The following is a 22,190-nucleotide window of genomic DNA, read 5'->3' on the forward strand; positions in this document are numbered from 1 at the left end:
TCGTCTCTGTGTGTGTTTCTAGTAACAGTAGAAACTGGACCAGTCTCTCTGATTAGGCCTTCTTGAATCTTCATTACAACGTGGATGATACTGCAATTATAATACATTCAAAGACAATGTTCCTCTGCCCTTACATAGGCTATTAGCCTAATCCGTGAAACTAATAATCACAATTAATAAAAGTAGGCTATTAGTCTACTCTGCAGTGGGTATTGAACAGGACCTTGCACGCAATTAACGTTTGGCAAGGAGTTTGAATGGAGCATTTCTCGAGCCAGCTGTAGCCTAATTGTGCATGATTTGACCAACAGAGCGCGCTGTTGCATTTAGTGTATTCGTAGATTTCTTGGGCACGCCGCGCACGCTGTCATGTCTGCAGCAGACCAGCAGAGGACGCTGGTAAGCTGTATTTGTGTTGGAGACCAAACTATTGTTACCCCAATTTCCCTCAAAAACAACAAAAACAAAACCATCAAAAGGGGAGACTTTGGCAAATAACCCAACTCCACTGCGCAATGCAATGCTTAGACTGCCTATAAACCCCTTCTCAAAATCAAATAGCCTGCTGCCAATGCCAATGCAATCAAATTATTTATTTATATAGCCCTTCTTACATCAGCTGATATATCAAAGTGCTGTACAGAAACCCAGCCTAAAACCCCAAACAGCAAGCAAAGGCCAAAACCTAGGAAGAAACCTAGAGAGGAACCAGGCTATGAGGGGTGGCCAGTCCTCTTCTGGCTGTGCCGGATGGGTCAAAAGCACCCAATTCTCTGTCCAACCAAAAGCACGAAAATTGTCCTAAAATACATATGAACTGTGACAACACACACGGGAGAAAATTCCATAAATAGCGTTAGAATGACAAACCAATGAAATATGCAGGCTACAGCAGCCTATATGTAGGTAAATTGTGGTTTCTTCCCTGTCCTCTCTCTGGCTAATGATGAAGAACTGTAGGCTACATGTGTGCTGGGGAGGCCGGTTGGAGTCTTGGAGCATCAGAACGTATATAAAATGAAAAAATCTAAATGAACTGTGTCTGCATTGATGTTCATAAAAGTCCACCGACCTGCTATTGCGCATTGGAACCCAGAACGATATGTGAACACTTAGTCACCGCAACGCCGAGGACACCCAAACCAGAGTGGCCACCGCAAAGCCCAAGTGCCTGACCCTCCCTGGAAGTTGCCGTAGCCCTGCTTAAGATATTTAGCCTGTGTTGGCTATTGGTTTAGACGCAGGGCATAGGGTGGCGCTCAATTGGCCCAGCGTCGTCCGGGTTAGGGGAAGGTTTACCCGGGGTAGGCCGTCATTGTAAAATAATAATTTGTTATTAACTGACTTGCCTAGTTAAATAAAGGTTAAATGTTCTAGCTTGGTAGGCTATGTCGTGGTGGGAAAATTGAAATGTATATTGGGCCAAGTTGGAAGTAATAATGCATTTAGAGTATAGTTTTTTGAGATGCATAAATACACCACACCAAAAGCATGATTTTATGGCTGTTTTGAAACGAATTTCCTGCAATTCTACGTAGTAATGATTTATGAGCACTATTTGATCAATTGATTTATTGATTAAATCTTTGCAAATAAATGATATGAATTGAGGATTTACACCTCTGTTTTATTTTATTCTGTAATAGGGTATATCTTAACCATGTGTTCAAGCTAACCATGAAGGGCACTCCAATCGTTTACAATAACACAAGATCTGTTGCCTAAGCCTGATAGTCTTACTCATCACATTATTATTATTACAAATAGAAGATTATCACTTCTCACAATGGTGCTCGTTTCGTAAAGTTAGATCAAAGCTAACGATTAATTATTCTTTTACATAACAGAACCACATATAATAGCATAGCATAATAGGCCTATAGGCTAATGTTACTGTTCCACCAAAAACACCTCATTTCTAATGAGATTTTAGAATGGTTAGCTGAAGCTGAATAGTAAAAAAATAAATAATAAAGTATCATGCGCCAAAACTCAACAGGATATATGCTTTGATTGAAACAAAATACAAGAAACGCTTATAGTCTGTTCATCTGCTCTAAACAGTCATTCAACAAGATCGAAATGCATAGACTATTCCCATGAAACTGATTAAGATCTATCAAATTATTGGAATACAGACGCAGTTTTGCCGGTAAAACATTAATAACTATCATTCACGATTGACAGTGATGATGGCCTATATTGAAATTAGTTATGCCTAACTTGGTGTTTGAGGTTATTACAAATATAAAATGTTCTTGAGACAACATGTGTGGGCATAAGCAGACGTTGCAATTGGAAGATGCATGTTATAACAGGGCTCTCCAACCCTGTTCCTTTGTGTCATGTTTAATTGATGCATAATGCTAAGCCTGGCTGTTTTCGCCACACAATTGTTAACATTGAAAAATCCGCTTTCGCTTTATTAAATAAAAACGATCAAGATAAACAGTTGATGGCGGTATTTTTATTCCAGGATTCATATCAGACAACATGTGCAAATTTATGATCAACACAGAAAACCGAGAGGATTTATCTTCTCGCCTTTTAACGGTACTTCTCGGAAAGCGCCAGGGCCAACTTGGCGAGGAACTTGTCCACAGACACGTGCACCTCAGGGGTAAAGTCGTCAGGGAACATCATGGCCAGCACCACCAGAATGTTGTGGTTGATGATCTGTAGATGTAGAGGGAATAGAGTTATTATTATGTCCATATGCGAAAGATAGTGTTTCTGAAGATTCACTTGGAACCTTCACAAAATACATACATAGGACTCAAATTTGGACACGGTTGCCGCTGTGATATTTTGAGAAAGGGTGAATCGTTTTATTGATTCAGTAAGTTATTTAGTCACCTTGAAGTTGGCGGGATCCACACGCAGCGTGAAGGCGTGCAGCTCGCTGAGGTTCAGAAGACCACCGGCCAGGTCGTCGATCTTGGTCACGGCATCTAGGACGCCTCCCATGACGGTCAGACCGTGCTTCTTGACGGGAGCAGAGCCGGGGCTCAGGTCCTTCCAGTGGGAGAAGTAGGTCTTGGTCTGGGGGTACACCACCAGGGTCCTGGAAATAAAAACATGTGATTATGGATTATGATTTAACGTGCGTAAATGCACCGCATAACTCTGTTACAAAACAATCTGTTCAATATATAAAGATTTCGTTACCTAGAGAGAGCCTCATTTCCAATGTCCTCTGCTTTGCCAGCCACCTTTCCAAAAAAGGCTGTCACGATCTGTTTGTCCTTGGCTGTGAGACTCATTCTAGCGGATTCTATGACACAAGATACTGCTGGTGCCATACGAGTGGACACTGGGAGTATTTATATCGTCTCTAAAGATCTCTTTGGCTTAGCTCCACCTTCAACTGGAAGTCATTGGATGTACACAATGTAGAGTTTGGTGATAACCATTAGTTATATACCATCAATATATTGCTATTTCATTATGATCAATCACAAATGTGAGCCTTTACGCACGGATATACCGTATGTGTAAGTGTCATGACGACAGTGCTGAAAACCGGAAGAATCATGTTTCAAATGGTCATGAATCTAAAGGCTATATTATGCATGATGCAACAATGTCTTTTATACTTCTTATAATATAATGAACACTGTCAGCTGGACGTTTTATACACAAGGAATGGTATTTGGAATATGTCTGATTGCTATTATTTTGGCTTTTTAGGCGTGCATTTGTTTTATTGACTCATTCATTGATTCCTTCGTTTATGTAATCATTAATTCATTAATTCAGTAAATAGGCCTACTCCAATGACCAAAAATGTACAGAAGGTACTTCTTCATTAATCTGACCCTGTTTTGTCACGGGTGGTACCAAACAAATGATAATGGACATCTCGTTGGCAAAGGTTGAGTGCCAAGATTGCTTTCTTATCTCTGCAACAGCAAGGCAACAATGACACCGCACCCCTTCTGGTAAGGTGTGTTGAAAGTTGATTTACATTTTCTCAGTAGGTCAGTAGTTACGGTTAGGCCAGGTCTGTCGTTCAAGTCACATGCTGCTGAATCTCTATAGTCTTTACCACGTCGTGCGATGTCACTCAGATTTCGCTAAAAATAGGTAAATGCATATGTGTGTGCTTTGCATGAGGGTATATCCGGAATAGGCTTTGTTCACCAATATCTAGCCTGATGTCGTAGTAGCAGCTTATAAAGAGCATGTCGCCATTTGTTAGGTGCGTGGACAAAATCGGAGTAATACGTTTTGTCAAGAAGAATATTGATTGTTTTGGTAAGCTAATACACCTTGCATGATACATGTATAATTGAAGTATATCTCACTTGCTTTTCAAAGGGTGGCGCTGGTGAAACTACTGTGAAGGCTACTCTAACCTCGGCACCTCCACTTCTTTCGACCAGAGAGATAATGAGGAAAGGTGAGCCAATGATTATCATGTTCACAATATTTTTTACCCTTTTTATTTCCTATCCCGTAGCATAACGCGATTAGCCTATTTCGTCACCAAATGCAACAAGTAAAATAGCCTATATCTGCATTTTTATTGAAAACATTGTAATATAGGCCTACTTATAGGATTTGCTTGGATCCAGCACCATGCCTAATGATAACGCTACACACTTCCTAATGTGTTGTAATGATGTTATAATAATGTTAAAGTCCTCTTGGGTCGTCTTGTTTAAGTAATGCCGTTGCGTAATTCGGGTGCTTTTCCGAACATTAAGCACGTTGCTCTTCAAACCCATTTCGAATGCCAACGTTGAGCTACAGTACCAGTAAAAAGTTTGGACACACCTACTCATTCCAGGGTTTTTCTTTATTTTTTACTATTTTTTTTTACGTTGTTATAAGGGCACAAGGCGAGACACAGGAGGCAGATGGTTAGAGTCTTTGTAGTTTATTTATATCCAAAAGGAGTAGGCAAGAGAATGGTCATGGACAGGCAAAAGGTCAAAAACAGATTCTGAGTCCAAGAGGTAAAGAGTGGCCGACAGGCGCGATGTCAGGGCAGGCAGAAGAGTCAGTCTGGCGGGAACGGAGTCCAGAAAAACAGGCAAGGGTCAAAACCGGGCAGACTAGAAAAAGAGAATAGAAAACAGGAGCACGGAAAAAACACGCTGGTTGACTTGAAAACATACAAGACTAACTGGCACAGCGAGACAGGAAACCCAAAGATAAATACACTGGGGGAAATAAGCGACACCTGGAGAGGGGTGGAGACAATCACAAGAACAGGTGAGACAGATCAGGGCGTGACAGTTGTAGAATAATAGTGAAGTCATCAAAACTATGAAATAACACGAATGGAATCATGTAGTAACCAAAAAAGTGTTAAACAAATCAACAGCCATCTCAACGTCAACTGTTCCGACATCACTGCGTGAATCAGGCCTTCATGGTTGAATTGCTGCAAGGAAACCACTACTTAAGGACACCAATAAGAAGATGATGATTGGGCCAAGAAACACGAGCAATGGACATTAGACCATGGAACTCTGTCCTTTGGTCTGATGAGTCAAAATGTGAGATTTTTGGTTCCAACCGCCATGTCTTTGTGAGACGTGTGGTTCCCAAAGTGAAGTATGGAGGAGGAGGTGTGATGGTGCTTTGCTGGTAACACTGTCAGTGATTTATTTAGAATTCAAGGCACACTGCTACCACAGCAGTCTGCAGCGATACTCCATCCCATCTGGTTTGCGCTTAGTGGGACTATCATTTGTTTTTCAACAGTACAATGACTCAACACACCTCCAGGCTGTGTAAGGGCTATTTGACCAAGAAGGAGAGTGATGGAGTGCTGCATCAGATGACCTGATCTCCACAATCACCCAACCTCAAACCAATTGAGATGGTTTGGGATGAGTTGGATCGCAGAGTGAAGGAAAGGCAGCCAGCATATGTGAGAACTCCTTCAAGACTGTTGGAAAAGCATTCCAGGTGAAGCTGGTTGAGAGAATGCCAAGAGTGTTGAAACCTGTCATCAAGGCAAACGGTGGCTCTTTGAAGAATCTAAAATATATTTGGATTTGCTTAACACTTTTGTTACTACATGATTCCATGTGTGTTATTGCATAGTTTTGATGTAGAAAATAGTACAAATAAAGAAAAACCCTTGAATGAGTAGGTGTGTACAAACTTTTGACTGATACTGTTTATGCAAATTCCGTCTACATGAGGCAAATAAAAGTTAACCTGGGCAACATATTTTCTGATAGACTACCTTACTTTTCCTACGATAGTGTATTAGAAAACAAGGAATGTTTTGATATAATTACAATAATAACATAATACTGATGAATATATTGATTATTCCGTTGATAACAATTCGTTGCTGCATGTGATATTTTACCAAATATACTCTCTCTCGAGACCGAGCGTCAAAGAGATGTTTCTCAATCTCACTTAGGCCAACGGCATAAGAGTTAAAGTAGGCTTGGCTACATTTTCTAATGGCTCCTGTTTTACTGCCCCCTCAAACAGAGTAAAGTGAAGAGCATGGACGTGTGCTTAACAATATATTTTATTATTCATACAAAATGTCTTCTATAATAAAATATATATGTGTATTCCACAATAGAACATGTCTCTAGTGGTACTGTCTGCCCAGCGCAGAGACGACCACGGTCAGGAACTTCTGCCAGGCCGCTTGGACGTCTGGCGTGAAGGCGCGCCCCATCTGGGAGGCCAGAACAATGGTGAAGCAGTCGCCCAGCAGCTGGGAGAAGGAAACGATTGAAACGTTAGTCATTTATTTGCAACAGCAGTATTCTCTTGGATGTAAATCAATGCGATAAAACGTATTGTTAATTTGTTTTAGGCACGCCATTAGTATTCATACCCTGAAGTTGTCGGGATACACATTAAGTTTCTCCGAGTGCAGAACGCTCAGCTCGGCGTAGGTGTTATTGATGTCATCCATATTCTACACAGCTCGCTCGATGCGGTTCAGCACAGTGATGCCATGCTTGGCAACTTTTTTATTGCCTATGATAGCCGCTGCGCTGTTTAAGCCCCCAAAGTTTCAAAGTACCTCTGAGTCCATGGATATACAATAAGACACCTGAAAAATACACATTACATTATGAGATACATCATATAAATTAATCCATTTAATTCAATGAATCCATAGAATTGCGCACACATCTAAAACAAGACTAGAACAGTCAAAGGATATTTTATCAATATATTTGAATTCCTTGCATTGTTATAAGCCGACCTTCTCAAAGCAAGGGGTCCGACCACTTTGACGTAGATTTTTCCCCAGGTCTCTATGATGAGCTTCCGCTTTTCAACTGTGCAGTCAACCATGTTGAATTTGTTGTGTGTCCTCTGATCTGTGAGAAGATCTGTCAGTGTTCGGCACTGTGGCGTTTTCATTTCTATTGAATCCCTCCGACCCAGTGGACGAATCAAACTTGGAGGATTCATGCCAAAAACGACATCAAAGGTTCGCAAAACGTTAATGGTAATCTGTCATTCCTTGCCAGCCAGCAGGTCTTATCAACCAACACCATATAATCATAGTTCTGCCAAATGCCCAAACGGCAACTGAGGTCGACTTATGGAAAAGTTTCACACCGGCAATATGTGTCTCTTTTATTAGTACCTTATAAAAGCACCATCAAGACGGTTTTTTAACCTTTATTTAACTAGGCAAGTCAGTTAAGAACAAATTCTTATTTACAATGACGGCCTACCCCGGCCAAACCCGGACGATGTTGGGCCAATTGAGCCCTATGGGACTCCCAATCACCGCGGGATGTGATACAGCCTGTAGATAACAGTAGTTTTATATTATTCAGTGCAAGCTTCGTGAATTACTATAACAAGGATTGGAAGTTACCACCAGTCACTGCAAAATGTGGTAGACAGCAAGAATGTGGTAGAAAGAAAAAAGTTGACTTTCTTGAAAGGGACCGAGCTAAAGGGCTGTTTATCCAATATATGCGCGAATTGAACGTGAGGTTGGGCTGGTTTATCTTGCCAAGCTCCAATTAGTTGCCTTGTTCTGATAAGCCATTATAAACACCCTTTTCTTGCCAACAACAATCTCCATACGTTGAATGTATTGGGCAAAATGGTATTAACTGATAAGTAAATCATTTTTTGATAGTAATTAATTGCGGGGTCAGGATTAGAAATCAATTTATTCACTTTAGTCAATCTAAATCAGTCTCGCTCATATAAAATCATACAGAATTATTATTCCAATTATTACCCATTGTTTACGATAATTACGCATCAAATAAATAAGACATATACCAAATGAAACCTCTGTCATACATTGGCCACATAAGCCTGTCCCCAATTATGGCCAAATAAATAACTACAGCATCGGTAAAAAAATATTATTATTATTTGACTAATTATACTTAATACGTCGCAAAGTATATTTTAAATTCAATTAGGTTCTCTCCATTCATGTACTTTTACGCAAACGCCATTCTATAGATTGTAACTAAAATAATACGTGTATTGAGTTATCTTGATGTAGGTTATTCAAGATCAGCAAAGTCATGAGCCTCCTAACCTCATCTCCCCAACCTATGTTTTACTTTATTTACGACCTAACGACGAGGTTAGAAAAGTAATTTAATAATTTAGAAAACACATTAATGGATACTGTACGGTATCTTTCCAGATATTGTTTTTAGATACTTCCTTTTATATTGGTTCACTTAGGCTACTACTTTTGAGCCAAAAAAACTGATGAACTCATATTCGATAACTATTATGTTATCCAAGTAAATGGGTCAAATTATAGTATTTTCTTTTTTTTCACCCAATCTACGAATACCAAAACAAGATATTTGACTAAGCAGTTTCTTGTTTCACAGAGCCTTCTTAGCGTTAAGATCATCGTTAGAACCTTCTTACGATGTATATTTAATAGCCGAGGTGTTTCGTTAGTAACGTGGCTCTTGAAAACAGCATATCTACGAGTGATCCAGATACTTTTTTGCACTTCCGGGTCAGTTTATTTCCAGATCTCCGTTAAACATAGAATCAATATGTTTAGGCTATCTGTCTGACTGTGACTGCCGATAACTGCAGAACGAAGTCGACCAAAAATACGAAGTTGCCAAAATATTTGCAATTGTTACAAACAAGTGAAGGATAAAACCGAGATGACTGCATTGAAAGATACATAGGCTACATGGGCCTATGTAGGCTATTTAAATCATATTGAAATCTATTTCACGTTCAGTCAATTGAGTTATATTTTGCAACTAGGTCATTTTTGTCTCAATGTGTTTCATGATGTGTGTTTGCAGCCATAGGTGGCAATTTCTCTCTAGGTGCTGATCCGTCGTCAGTATTATTGTGGAATAATTCTTATGTTAAGGTGAGAGAAAGCTGATCTGAGAGCAGCGCTGCTTTTCTTTGGATTATATCAGTATCGACGCACTTAGCGAACATTCTCTCTTTGTGCTTGTTTGGGAAACAACAAACTGTTATAAAGTTGGCTCGTAAATAAGGATGCATCTGGTAGGATCATCGTAATGCTTAAATTACATCGCACCTGGGAAACGAGGCCCATCCCCGTACATCTCAATGTGTAAGTGTCTTGAACATGTTAAACCTTACGTTTAAAAACGAGTCATTTGTGTTTCAACTTCTTATCTATGCAATACTCCAATTTCAACAAAAAATGGAATACGTTCTAGTTGGCACGTATCTCGTAGGTGGGTCTGGGGTGTGCCATGCGGCTTGTTTAATATAAAAGCGTTCGTTTGTAACAGCTCATCGCTGAACTTTTTTTCAGTATCCTCTCTAAAGACAACAATAATGAGTCAGTCTCACCGCTAAGGACAAGGCATTGGTCAGGGCCTTCTGGGCCAAGTTGTCCGGCAAGGCTGAGGACGTCGGATGCGATGCTCTTTCTAGGTAAAGGAATTATCCAACTGCTATATTGTTGTTTTAGAATATACAATTTGGTGTTAGCTAGCCTTAAATCTTGACATGTATTTTTCCTCCCGTGCAGAATGCTGGTGGTGTACCCCCAGACCAAGACATACTTCTCCCACTGGCCGGACCTGAGCCCCGGTTCTTCCCCGGTCAGGAAGCATGGTAAGACTATCATGGGAGGCGTTGGTGAAGCCGTGGCCAAGATCAACGACCTCACCACAGGTCTCCTCAACCTCAGCGAGCTGCACGCCTTCCAGCTGCGTATAGATCCAGCCAACTTCAAGGTGAGGACAGTATAATATTTATTTACATTTCAGTAGGCTACGTTTTACAGTAAAAGAGACAACGTAGGCTAACATACCCTACATTAAAGATGCATACGAACTCATTTACATTTAAGTCATTTAGCAGACGCTCTTATCCAGAGCGACTTACATTTCCATTTATTTCCTCTTGTAGATCCTGTCCCATAACATATTGGTGATGCTGGCCATTTTGTTCCCCGCTGACTTCACTCCAGAGGTTCGTGGACAAGTTCCTGGCCACCCTGGCCCTGGCTCTGGCCGAAAAGTACAGATAAACTGTGGGGCATCATCAGACCAGACATATGGCAGCATGTGCTAAATGCTCTGTCTTGTTCTAAATTATGAATAAATGTTCCAACGCACATAACCACGTTATCTGGTCTTTACTTTGCTTTTTAATGAGTCGTGTTGTGGCGTCTGGACTTGATATGATGAAATACGTTCCTATTTTTAAGGCTGAAATAACTATTTCTCAAAATCTTGACGAAATGCAAAAACGTATTCATAAAGAAAACTGAGACAATGCAAAACATTGCCGCATGTCCATGAGCAGTCCTCTAAGAAGTTTGCAGTAAAGGTTTCGTAAGTAGTCTAAAAATATAAAAGGGAACTCAAAGTACAAATATAAAAGGGAACTCAAAGTACAAATACCGACAGTAGCCTATAGATGAATCAAATAGCCCTCCTCGAACTTGCTATTGAAAATCAAGGTTGAACAAACAATTTGACATACAAACAAATCAAATCAAATGTTATTTGTCACATAAACATGTTTAGCAGATGTTATTTCGGGTGTAGCGAAACGCTTCTAAACAACATCGGGAAAGGATTTGATAGATTACCAATATATTATTTGTAAACATTATGGATAGATTATAATCAGATATTATCTATAAAACTAAAATGTAAAACATAACCTAATGATTTTGATTGGCTGATCATGCTATATTTGTAACATATTATTAATTTATTTTTATTAACCAATGTGGTTCAGTTTCCATAAAATGTCAACAGTTAAATGTCAAATGTTACACTTTAAAATGAAATGCACAGTATATCTTGTTAAATTTCTTAGAAATATTGGTTGATTAATTAATTGATTCATCAGTCTACTATTAATGAGAAGTTAGCAGTAAAAGTTTAAAAAGTAAAATAAAAAAAATCGAGAAGGGGAACAAAGTTGAAATAGTAGCTTATAGATTAATCAAATGGCTTGCTTAGAACTTGCTACTAATAAACAATATTGAACAAACTATTTGACATAGGACCACATAAACAAAAACAATTTGACATACAAAAATAATATATCTTAGATAATTTGGCTAATTAAGGACTCATATATATATAAACTATATATATATATATAGTAGACTGATATATATATAATGAATTGATTGATATTATTTATTAATTACATTTCCTATACACATAAAACTGTCCTAAACACATTTCCTATACACATAAAACTGTCCTAAACACATTTCCTATACACATAAAAACGTATACAGTATAACCTAGTGGTTTTGCTGATCATGCTGTAATTGTAACATATTGTTAATGCATTTTTATAAACCAATGGGGTTTAGTTTTCATAAAATGTGAAAAGTTACATGTTGCATTTATACATGATGTAAAATGAAATACACATACAGTATATCTTGTTGAATTTCTTAAGATTATTGGTTGATTAATTCATTGATTTAATAATCTGTAATCTAATGACTTTCATAGATTCCTATCTGAACACTTTATGTAAGGTTATCATGGTTCCACAGCTGGCCATGACAGGAGGTGCCTCTGACAAATGTATTTTGTACTTTATAGGGTTCTATTGACCAATTGATGTATTATTATTCATACATGAAAATGTATGTCATTTTGATCTGGTTAAACTCTCGACCATTCAACAATTCCTTGCCACACTAAGACATCAACCAAACATTGAATAACAGATCTGTTATGAAAAGTTCTGTTGAACCTTTATGAATGACGATTGTGTGTAATTAAACAGGAATTTATCATTGCAGCTCTGCTCTTATTTGACTCAATGTATCAATGCTGCATCTCTGGACACACGTTTGTCTTCATTATATGGTTCGCTCACGCACAGCTAATGTAACATGTCAGTGTTGTTAATTGCAAAACAAATATTTGTTGTTATTTGCCAAATATTTGTATATATTGCACATTATCCATATCTGGTTAACAAGGTTTTTGCGATATTCACAGCCACAGCCTATCATATTACCATATTAGGCCTATTTGTCTTCTATATGTGCCACCGTATTGATGTTCATGCAAGAAAAAAAAGGCACAGATAAAAAATATTATTTTGCTGATTTTATTTGCTTTAGTAGAAGGAACCTCTAAACAAATGATCAGCGCTTGTTGGTCCTCTGATGGTCGTCCGTCTCTGAGTGGAGGGGCTCTAGTGGTACTGTCTGCCCAGGGAGCTCACCACGACGGCCAGGAACTTCTGGAAAGCGCCCTGGACATCAGCGGTGAAGGCAGCACCCATTCTCGCAGCAACAACAATAGTAAGGCAGTCAGCCAGCAGCTGCAAAAGAAAGGAGCCATGGACATGTAAGAAAACGCATTCTGCCACACCATAGATAGGCAGTACCTTGTGTGAAGTAGAACATTTCAATTTACCCGGAAGTTGTCTGGATCCACGTGTAGTTTCTCGGAGTGCAGCACGCTCAGCTCTGCGTAGGTGGCCTTGATGTCATCCATGTTCTTGACAGCCCGGTCCAGTCCGTGCAGGACGGTCTTTCCGTGAGCAGCGACCATTGGGTTTCCCTGGATGGCAGCGGCGTTGTACAGGTTTCCAAAGTTACCGAAATACCTCTGGGTCCAGGGGTACACAACCAGACACCTGTAGAAATAATAAACAGTTAAGAATTACACAAACGTGATATCAGCATACACACATATCTTACGGAAATCAATTAATGTGTCATTTGGAGATGTCAATTACGCGTAAATTACACGCATGTCTCAAATACGACTTCGTCTTTAAAATCATAATAACAAGCGCATAATAATATAATAACAATATAATAACATGACTAATTCCAATAATTTGTAGACCACAGTTTTAAACGCACTACCTGGAAAGAGCCGCGGGCCCTACGTCATCGTAGTCCATCTTCTCGAAGACGCTCTGAATGGTGCCGCGCTCAAAGTCTGTCCACTGAACCATGTTGCTGGCTGTTGAAGTTTCTTTCACAGAGGCTAACGAATCATATACACTTGGTCTTCGTTTGAGCAGCGTTTTTAAAAGGATCGGAACGCTCCTCCCTAAATACAGCGATGGGTGGGGTCATGGTAGGAGGCTGTATAAGCCAAAAGTCACAGATTTTACTGAGATAATAATGTGAAGGTTTACTGTTTACCATATATGTTTTAAAGCAATTTGACAATAATACATTGTCCTAAAATCCATTACGAAATCATTAATTTAAGTATTAGGTTACATACCAATTATTACATTAACATTATTAGAAATATTAACAAAAATAACCCCAAAATAGTGGGGAAATATACAATTCTCAACACATGCAAATACATGTGTAATATGCCTAATATCTGAAGGTTTAGGCCTATTGCACATTAATTACACTTGTTGGGGATTCAATTACTTTGTCTGAGAAACATTTTTCAACTATCTCTGTGTATGCCTATAGTCAGATATTAGTAAGATATAACTACGATATTAATATATTACTAAGATATATTAAATAGCCTACTAAGATATTACATCATTTTTATCCTTGTAATACATTTCTAAACAAATGAATTGATATTTCACCTCTATGTTCATTCTGTGCTAGTAAGGGCGAACCCATTGAATATTTATTTTTATAGTTACACTATTCCAATCTATTTTGGTGTAATGCATCTCTACTGTCAACTTTTCCATATTTCTGAATACAGGCTTCTATTTCTTACTTATGATACAGGCAATTTAGCGATTGACAATACAATTAGACTTTTCTCTTTATTGGGTAAATACCATAAAGCCAGAGTGATAAATTAATTAATTAATTAATTATTTTGTACTGAAATAAAATATGGAAATGACTGACTCCCTTGTGAAAACTACCAGCATTAAAAACCTCTCAACACATCTCTAATACTAAATAACTTCGTAGACTTCAATGACTGTCATAATCATGTATTTTTTTATTTGTTTTATCCATCTCTACCCTGTGTGTTTTATGTTTGATATTGTGTGCTGCTCAGAAGGTGCTAACAATGTCTTTGTAAGTCGTGTATGGAGGATTGTACCAACTTGTGTTTTTGTCGAGTAAAATAAGCAAAGAAATGTAATAACTTGTGAAGGGTTGTGCCTATTGAACATTAACAAAAGGCATGTTGTATCTTGTTAATCTCGGAGGTGGGTCTGCATTGGGTGGGGCTCGCGGCTAATATAAAAAGCCTCCGTTTGTAAGAGCTCATCACTGAACTTCTACTCCAGCATCGTCTTTAACGACAACCATGAGTCTCACCGCTAAGGACAAGAAAATGGTCAAGGCCTTTTGGGCCAAGGTGGCCGGCAAGGCTGAGGACATCGGCTGCGATGCTCTGTCTAGGTAATGGCTGTCGTGCTGCTAATCTTATAGCTGTTTTTGACGTAAAAATGTAGACTGTTTGGTGTTAGCGTTCCATCTTTCTTGACATGTTTTTTTCTTCCGGTGCAGGACGCTGGTTGTGTACCCCCAGACCAAGACCTACTTCTCCCACTGGAAGGACCTGAGCCCCGGCTCTGCCCCAGTCAGGAAGCACGGTGGGATCATCATGGGAGGCATCAGTTTAGCCGTGGCCAGCATCGACGACATCAACGCAGGTCTCCTCGCCCTCAGCGAGCTGCATGCTTTCAAGCTGCGTGTCGATCCCGCTAACTTCAAGGTCAGGACATTCACAGCATTATTTATAATCATTTGTTTACCGTTGACACCAAATGAAAATGTATAGTTAAAATGCATTTAAAATATATCGGGTACTCTTTACAGTAAAATGGACAACATAGCTTATTAAATAAAATAGCCTATAAAACATGTAGTGTACTAATGTTCATTTCTTTCGTCCTGTAGATCCTGTCCCACAACATCTTGGTGGTGCTGGCTATCTTGTTCCCCAATGATTTCACCCCCGAAGCTCATGTGTCCATGGACAAGTTCCTGGCCGCGGTGGGCCGGGCTCTGTCTGAGAAGTACCGATAAGATGTGGACAGAAGGCATCAGACCAGACAGATTGCAGCATTGATCAGCACTGTGCTCAGCTCTGTACTGTTCTAAAATATAATTAAATGTTCAAACGCGCATAATTACGTTTTTTGGTCTTTGCTTTGGGTTTTAATGAGTTGTTTTGTAGAGCACAAGACCTGATATGATTAAAAAAGTTGCTGTTTGCAAGTCTGAAAGACATCGAAAGGCAAAAGGTATTCATAAAGAAAATGGAGACTATATGCAAAACATTTCCACAAAAAGCGGTCCTTAGAGAAGTCAGCAGTCAATGTTTAAAACGTTTTTTAAAAACTAAATCAGAGAAGGGGAACAAAGTTGAAATAGTAGCCTAATAGATCAATCAAATGGCTTGCTTAGAACTTGCTATTGATAAACAAGATTGAACAAACTATTTGACATAGGACCAAATAAACAAAATGGAAAAAACGATTTGATATAACAAAGTAATATATATTAGATAATTAGGCTAATTAAGGAATATGTAAATATCATGAATGGATTGATAGTATTTATTAATACAATTTCCTAATCTCAAAGTTGTCAAGGACAGGAGGTGCCTCTGATAAATGTATTTTGTATTTTATAGGGTTCTTTTGACAAACTGATTTATTGTTATTAATAAATAAAAATGTATCTCATGTTGATCTGGTTAAAGATAGAATCGTTCATTGAAACAATAACAAAGTATTCATGGTCTGTTTTGGTAAAAATCTGAGGGATGGGCATGGAAATATGTGACCACTCTCAAAATCGTAGACAGAGCTATGGATGCAAGGACTGACTATCCATGATATCAACATTATAGTTGTAACCATGTTTTGAGGCGATACAGTGTCTGTTTACATTTAATTTGTTTGCAAACAGAGTAAAAGAATAAAACAAGCTTATATTTTGGGTTCTGATGGGGTACGACAGTTGAACTGAGCTCATGAGGCATTTACAAGTTATATTCTTTAAGAATCAATGGGTATATATAATTAATTCCCAAAATCGATGTACAGTTGAAGTCGGAAGTTTACATACACCTTAGACAAATACATTTAAACTCAGTTTTTCACAATTCCTGACATTTAATCCAAGTAAAAATTCCGTTTTAGGTCAGTTAGGATCACTACTTAATTTTAAGAATGTTTAATGTCAGAATAATTGTAGAGAGAATTATTTATTTCAGCTTTTATTTATTTCATCACATTCCCAGTGGGTCAGAAGTTTACATACACTCAATTAGTATTTGGTAGCATTGCCTTTAAATTTTTTAACTTGGGTCAAACGTTTTGGGTAGCCTTCCACAAGCTTCCCACAATAAGTTGGGTGAATTTTGGCCCATTCCTCCTGACAGAGCTGGTGTAACTGAGTCAGGTTTATAGGCCTCCTTGCCTGCACATGCTTTTTCAGTTCTGCCCACAAATTTTCTATAAGATTGAGGTCAGGGCTTTGTGATGGCCTCTCCAATACCTTGACTTTGTTGTCCTTAAGCCATTTTGCCACAACTTTGGAAGTATGCTTGGGGTCATTGTCAATTTGGAAGACCCATTTGTGACCAAGCTTTAACTTCCTGACTGATGTCTTGAGATGTTGCTTCAATATATCCACATAATGTTCCTTCCTCATGATGCCATCTATTTTATGAAGTGCACCAGTCCCTCCTGCAGCAAAGCACCCCCACAACATGATGCTGCCACCCCCGTCCTTCACGGTTGGGATGGTGTTCTTCGGCTTGCAAGCATCCCCCTTTTTCCTCCAAACATAACGATGGTCATTATGGCCAAACAGTTCTATTTTTGTTTCATCAGACCAGAGGACATTTCTCCCAAAAGTACAATCTTTGTCTCCATGTGCAGTTGCACACTGTAGTCTGGCTTTTTTATGGCGGTTTTGGAGCAGTGGCTTCTTCCTTCCTGAGCAGCCTTTCAGGTTATGTCGATATAGGACTCGTTTTACTGTGGATATAGATACTTTTGTACCTGTTTCCTCCAGCATCTTCACAAGGTCCTTTGCTGTTGTTCTTGGATTGATTTTCACTTTTCGCACCAATGTACGTTCATCTCTAGGAGACAGAATGCGTCTCCTTCCTGAGCGGTATGACGGCTGCATGGTCCCATGGTGTTTATACTTGCGTACTATTGTTTGTACAGATGAACGTGGTACATTCAGGTATTTGGAAATTGCTCCCAAGGATGAACCAGACTTGTGGAGGTCTACAATTTTATTTCTGAGGTCTTGGCTGATTTCTTTCGATTTTCCCATGATGTCAAGTAAGGAGGCACTAAGTTTGAAGGTAGGCCTTGAAATACATCCACAGGTACACCTCCTATTGACTCAAATTATGTCAATTAGCCTATCAGAAGCTTCTAAAGCCATGACATAATTTTCCGGAATTTTCCAAGCTGTTTAAAGACACAGTCAACTTAGTGTATGTGAACTTCTGACCCACTGGAATTGTGATACAGTGAATTATACGTGAACTAATCTGTCTGTAAACAATTGTTGGAAAAATTACTCTTGTCATGCACAAAGTAGATGTCCTAACCGACTTGCCAAAACTATAGTTTGTTAACAAGATAATTGTGGAGTGGTTGAAAAACGAGTTTTAATGACTCCAACATAAGTGTATGTAAACTTCCGACTTCAACAGCAGCAACTAGGGAGTCTAGGTTTAAACTCTCGATCACTCAACAATTTCTTGCCACACTAATACACGAACCTAACAAACCTAACATTGAATACCAGATCTGTTATGAAAAGTTCACTTGAACTTTTATGAATAAAATGATTGTGTGTTTAATCAGGAATTAATCATTGCAGTCCTGATGTCATTTAAACGCATTGTATCAATTCTGCACCATTAAACACAAGGTAGTATTTATTAGTTGCATTGGTTAGTTCACGCACAGCTAATGTAACATGTCAGTGTGGTTAATTGGAAAATATTTGAGTTATTTGCTAAATATTTGTATATATTGCACATTATCAATATCTGATTAACAAGGTGGAAATATTTACACACTTAGTTCATAATGCACATGTGCCACCATATTGATGTTCATGCAAGAAAAAAAAGGCACAGATAAAAAATATTCATTTGCGGAAGATTTTATTTGCTTTAGTAGAAGGAACAACATGTGCCTCTAAACAAATGATCAGCGCTTGTTGGTACTCTGGTGGTCGTCCGTCTCTGAGTGGAGGGGCTCTAGTGGTACTGTCTGCCCAGGGAGCTCACCACGACGGCCAGGTACTTCTGGAAAGCGCCCTGGACATCAGCGGTGAAGTCAGCACCCATTCTCGCAGCAACAACAATAGTAAGGCAGTCAGCCAGCAGCTGCAAAAGAAAGGAGCCATGGACATGTAAGAAAACACATTCTGCCACACTACTTTAATAGATAGGCAAATATAATGTGACCTTGTGAATTAGAAAAGGATAACTCATTTACCCGGAAGTTGTCTGGATCCACGTGTAGTTTCTCGGAGTGCAGCACGCTCAGCTCCGCGTAGGTGGCCTTGATGTCATCCAGGTTCTTGACAGCCCGGTCCAGTCCGCGCAGGACGGTCTTTCCGTGAGCAGCGACCATTGGGTTTCCCTGGATGGCAGTGGCTGTCAAGCCCTGACCTTAGAGACCCTTTTATGTCTCTATTTTGGTTTGGTCAGGGCGTGAGTTGGGGTGGGTATTCTATGTTCTATGTTTTCTATTTCTTTGTGTTTGGCTGGGTGTGGTTCTCAATCAGAGGCAGCTGTCTATCGATGTCTCTGATTGAGAACCATACTTAGGTAGCCCTTTTTTCCACCTGTCTTTGTGGGAAGTTGACTTTGTTTAGGGCACATAGCCTTTCAGCTTCACGGTTTGTTTTTGTAGTGTTTATTGTTTTGTTCTGCGTCATTTTGATTAATAAAATAAAATGTACGCTCACCACGCTGCACCTTGGTCCTCTTCTTCAGACGTCCGTGACAGAACTTACCACCAACAACGGACCAAGCAGCGTGTTAAGGAGGAGCAGCGTGTCCAGGATTCATGGACTTGGGAGGAGATCCTGGACGGTAAGGGACCCTGGAGAAATGCTGGGGAGTATCACCGTCCACGGGAGGAACTGGAGGCAGCAAGAGCAGAGCGGCAGCTTTACGAAGGGACTCGGCAGGCAAGGAAGCCCGAGAGGCAGCTCCAAAAAAAAATTTTTTTTGTGGGGGGAACACGGGGAGTGTGGCTGAGTCAGGTTGGAGACCTGAGCCAACTCCCCGTGCTTACCGTGGCGAGCGTCGTACTGGTCAGGCACCGTGATATGCGGTGGAGCGCACGGTGTCTCCAGTGCGCGTGCATAGCCCGGTGCGCTACATTCCAGCTCCCCGCATCTGCCAGGCTAGGGTGAGCATCCAGCCAGGAAGGGTTGTGCCAGCCCTGCTCTCCAGACCTCCAGTGCGTCTCCTCGGCCCAGGATATCCTGAGCCGGCTCTGCACACTGTGTCTCCGGTGCGTCTGCACAGCCCAGTGCGTCCTGTGCCTGCGCCCAGCATCTGCAGGGCGAAAATAACCATCCAGCCAGGACGAGTTGTGCAAGCTCCTAGCTCGAGACCTCCATTGCACCTCCACGGCCCAGTGTATCCGGTGCCTCTGCCAAGGACAAAGCCTCCTGTATGTCTCTCCAGCCTGGTGAGTCCTGTGCCTGCACCTAGAAATAATCCTCCTGTATGTCTCCCCAGCCTGGTGAGCCCTGTGGCAGCTCAAAGTACCAGACTGCCCATATGTCTCCTCCCTCCAGTGATGTTCCATGGCACGAAGCCTCCAGTGATGATCCATGGCACGAAGCCTCCAGTGATGATCCATGGCAAAAAGCCTCCAGTGATGATCCAGGGCACGAAGCCTCCAGTGATGATCCAGGGCAAAAAGCCTCCAGTGATGATCCATGGCACGAAGCATCCAGTGATGATCCATGGCAAGAAGCCTCCAGTGATGATCCATGGCACGAAGCCTCCGGTGATGATCCATGGCACGAAGCCTCCAGTGATGATCCATGGCACAAAGCCTCCAGTGATGATCCATGGCACGAAGCCTCCAGTGATGATCCATGGCAAGAAGCCTCCAGTGATGATCCATGGCACGAAGCCTCCAGTGAGGAGTCATGGCACGAAACCTCCAATGAAGGCCTCCAGTCCGGAGCCTCCAGCGAAGGTCCCCAGTCCGATGCCTCCAGCGAAGGTCTCCAGTCCGGAGCCTCCAGCGACGTTCTCCAGTCCGGAGCCTCCAGCGACATTCTCCAGTCCGGAGCCTCCAGCGACGGCCTCCAATCCGGAGCCTCCAGCGACGTTCTCCAGTCCGGAGCCTCCAGCGATGGCCTCCAGTCCGGAGCCTCCAGCGACGTTCTCCAGTCCGGAGCCTCCAGCGACGTTCTCCAGTCCGGAGCCTCCAGCGACGGCCTCCAGTCCGGAACCTCCAGCGACGGCCTCCAGTCCGGAGTCTTCAGCGACGGCCTCCAGTCCGGGGCCCGCAGCGAGGGTGCACAGTCAGGGGCCCACTACGAGGGTCCCCAGTCCGGGGTCGTCGACGAGGGTCCCCGCACCAGAGGTGCCAACAAAGTGGGGTGAGCCAGTGGTGGAGCGGGGTCTGCGTCCCGCACCTGAGCCACCACCGCGGATAGATGCCCACCCAGACCCTCCCCTATAGGTTTAGGTTTTGCGGTCGGAGTCCGCACCTTTGGGGGGGGGGGTACTGTCACGCCCTGGCCTTAGAGATCCTTTTTATGTCTCTATTTTGGTTTGGTCAGGGCGTGAGTTGGGGTGGGTATTCTATGTTCTATGTTTTCTATTTCTTTGTGTTTGGCCGGGTGTGGTTCTCAATCAGAGGCAGCTGTCTATTGTTGTCTCTGATTGAGAACCATACTTAGGTAGCCCTTTTTTCCACCTGTCTTTGTGGGAAGTTGACTTTGTTTAGGGCACATAGCCTTTCAGCTTCACGGTTTGTTTTTGTAGTGTTTATTGTTTTGTTCTGCATCATTTTGATTAATAAAAGAAAATGTACGCTCACTACGCTGCACCTTGGTCCTCTCCTTTCAACAGCCGTGACAGTGGCGTTGTACAGGTTTCCGAAGTTACCGAAATACCTCTGGGTCCAAGGGTACATGACCAGACACCTGTAGAAATAATAAACAGCCAAGAATTACACAAATGTGATATATGCATAAACTTAACGCACAGAAATAAATGATTTTGTGGTTTGGAGATGTCCATTGCGGTAAATTACGCGCAAATGCCAAATAATTACCCGTCTTGAACAGCGTTAACAACATGACTAATTCCAATAATTTGTAGGCAACAGTGTTTAAGGCACCATAACGCTGACATCAAATAGGGTATAAAAGGTAGCCTACCTGGAAAGAGCCGCGGGGCCCACGTCATCTTAGTCCATTTTAGAGAAGATGCTTTGGATTGTGGCGCGCTCAAAGTCTGTCCACTCAACCATGTTGCTGGCTATGAGGTTGCTTTGACAGGGTTCTTAATGGAGGTTAAGGAATCCTATGCACTTATGCTTTGTTTGAGCAGCGTTTTTTAAGTACACTCCTCCCTAAAGACAGCGATGGGTGGGGTCATGTTAGTAGGCTGTAAAGTCAAGCGTTACAGATTTTACTGAGATAATATAATGTGAATGGAAAGGTTTACTTTTGACCAAATGATTGGCACCCATTTTTCTTACTTACTCTGCATTGTTGGGAAAGGGCTCGTAAGTAAGCATTTCTCGGTAGTTAACACCTGTTGTAT

General features: G+C 40.9%; 3 protein-coding genes and 3 pseudogenes across 3 annotated transcripts; 2 read left to right on the top strand and 4 right to left on the bottom strand.

Annotated features, from left to right (window-relative positions):
* Nucleotides 1–2,447: 2,447 nt before the first annotated feature.
* On the bottom strand, nt 2,448–3,305 carry LOC139539344 (hemoglobin embryonic subunit alpha-like). The gene is made up of 3 exons (XM_071342192.1): nt 3,169–3,305; nt 2,857–3,064; nt 2,448–2,676 (listed from the first exon to the last, which is right to left on the bottom strand). The coding sequence occupies exons 1-3, from the start codon at nt 3,300–3,302 to the stop codon at nt 2,548–2,550; spliced, it is 471 nt and encodes a 156-aa protein (XP_071198293.1). The 5' UTR covers nt 3,303–3,305; the 3' UTR covers nt 2,448–2,547.
* A 3,182-nt stretch (nt 3,306–6,487) lies between these two features.
* On the bottom strand, nt 6,488–7,971 carry LOC139539236 (hemoglobin subunit beta-like; annotated as a pseudogene).
* LOC139539511 (hemoglobin embryonic subunit alpha-like) lies at nt 6,590–10,566 on the top strand (annotated as a pseudogene).
* A 1,958-nt stretch (nt 10,567–12,524) lies between these two features.
* Nucleotides 12,525–13,443, bottom strand: LOC139539392 (hemoglobin subunit beta-like). The gene is made up of 3 exons (XM_071342332.1): nt 13,310–13,443; nt 12,852–13,074; nt 12,525–12,756 (listed from the first exon to the last, which is right to left on the bottom strand). The coding sequence occupies exons 1-3, from the start codon at nt 13,399–13,401 to the stop codon at nt 12,628–12,630; spliced, it is 444 nt and encodes a 147-aa protein (XP_071198433.1). The 5' UTR covers nt 13,402–13,443; the 3' UTR covers nt 12,525–12,627.
* Nucleotides 13,444–14,655: 1,212 nt separating this feature from the next.
* LOC139539450 (hemoglobin subunit alpha-1-like) lies at nt 14,656–15,528 on the top strand. Its single transcript, XM_071342453.1, has 3 exons — nt 14,656–14,794; nt 14,903–15,110; nt 15,296–15,528. Exons 1-3 carry the CDS (start codon nt 14,700–14,702, stop codon nt 15,422–15,424), a joined length of 432 nt encoding a protein of 143 aa, XP_071198554.1. The 5' UTR covers nt 14,656–14,699; the 3' UTR covers nt 15,425–15,528.
* Nucleotides 15,529–18,538: 3,010 nt separating this feature from the next.
* On the bottom strand, nt 18,539–21,894 carry LOC139577715 (hemoglobin subunit beta-like; annotated as a pseudogene).
* Nucleotides 21,895–22,190: the final 296 nt, after the last annotated feature.

Source organism: Salvelinus alpinus, chromosome 1 (assembly GCF_045679555.1).
Source record: "Salvelinus alpinus chromosome 1, SLU_Salpinus.1, whole genome shotgun sequence".
Lineage (NCBI taxonomy): Eukaryota > Metazoa > Chordata > Actinopteri > Salmoniformes > Salmonidae > Salvelinus > Salvelinus alpinus.

Coding starts and splice junctions, on each gene's coding strand:
- LOC139539450 (XM_071342453.1), top strand. CDS start 14,700: ATGAGTCTCACCGCTAAGGACAAGAAAATGGTCAAGGCCTTTTGGGCC. Junction 14,795..14,902: donor GGCTGCGATGCTCTGTCTAG/GTAATGGCTGTC, acceptor CTTCCGGTGCAG/GACGCTGGTTGTGTACCCCC. Junction 15,111..15,295: donor TCGATCCCGCTAACTTCAAG/GTCAGGACATTC, acceptor TTCGTCCTGTAG/ATCCTGTCCCACAACATCTT.
- LOC139539344 (XM_071342192.1), bottom strand. CDS start 3,302: ATGGCACCAGCAGTATCTTGTGTCATAGAATCCGCTAGAATGAGTCTC. Junction 3,065..3,168: donor GGAAATGAGGCTCTCTCTAG/GTAACGAAATCT, acceptor TTTTATTTCCAG/GACCCTGGTGGTGTACCCCC. Junction 2,677..2,856: donor TGGATCCCGCCAACTTCAAG/GTGACTAAATAA, acceptor CTACATCTACAG/ATCATCAACCACAACATTCT.
- LOC139539392 (XM_071342332.1), bottom strand. CDS start 13,401: ATGGTTCAGTGGACAGACTTTGAGCGCGGCACCATTCAGAGCGTCTTC. Junction 13,075..13,309: donor GGGCCCGCGGCTCTTTCCAG/GTAGTGCGTTTA, acceptor TTATTTCTACAG/GTGTCTGGTTGTGTACCCCT. Junction 12,757..12,851: donor TGGATCCAGACAACTTCCGG/GTAAATTGAAAT, acceptor TTTCTTTTGCAG/CTGCTGGCTGACTGCCTTAC.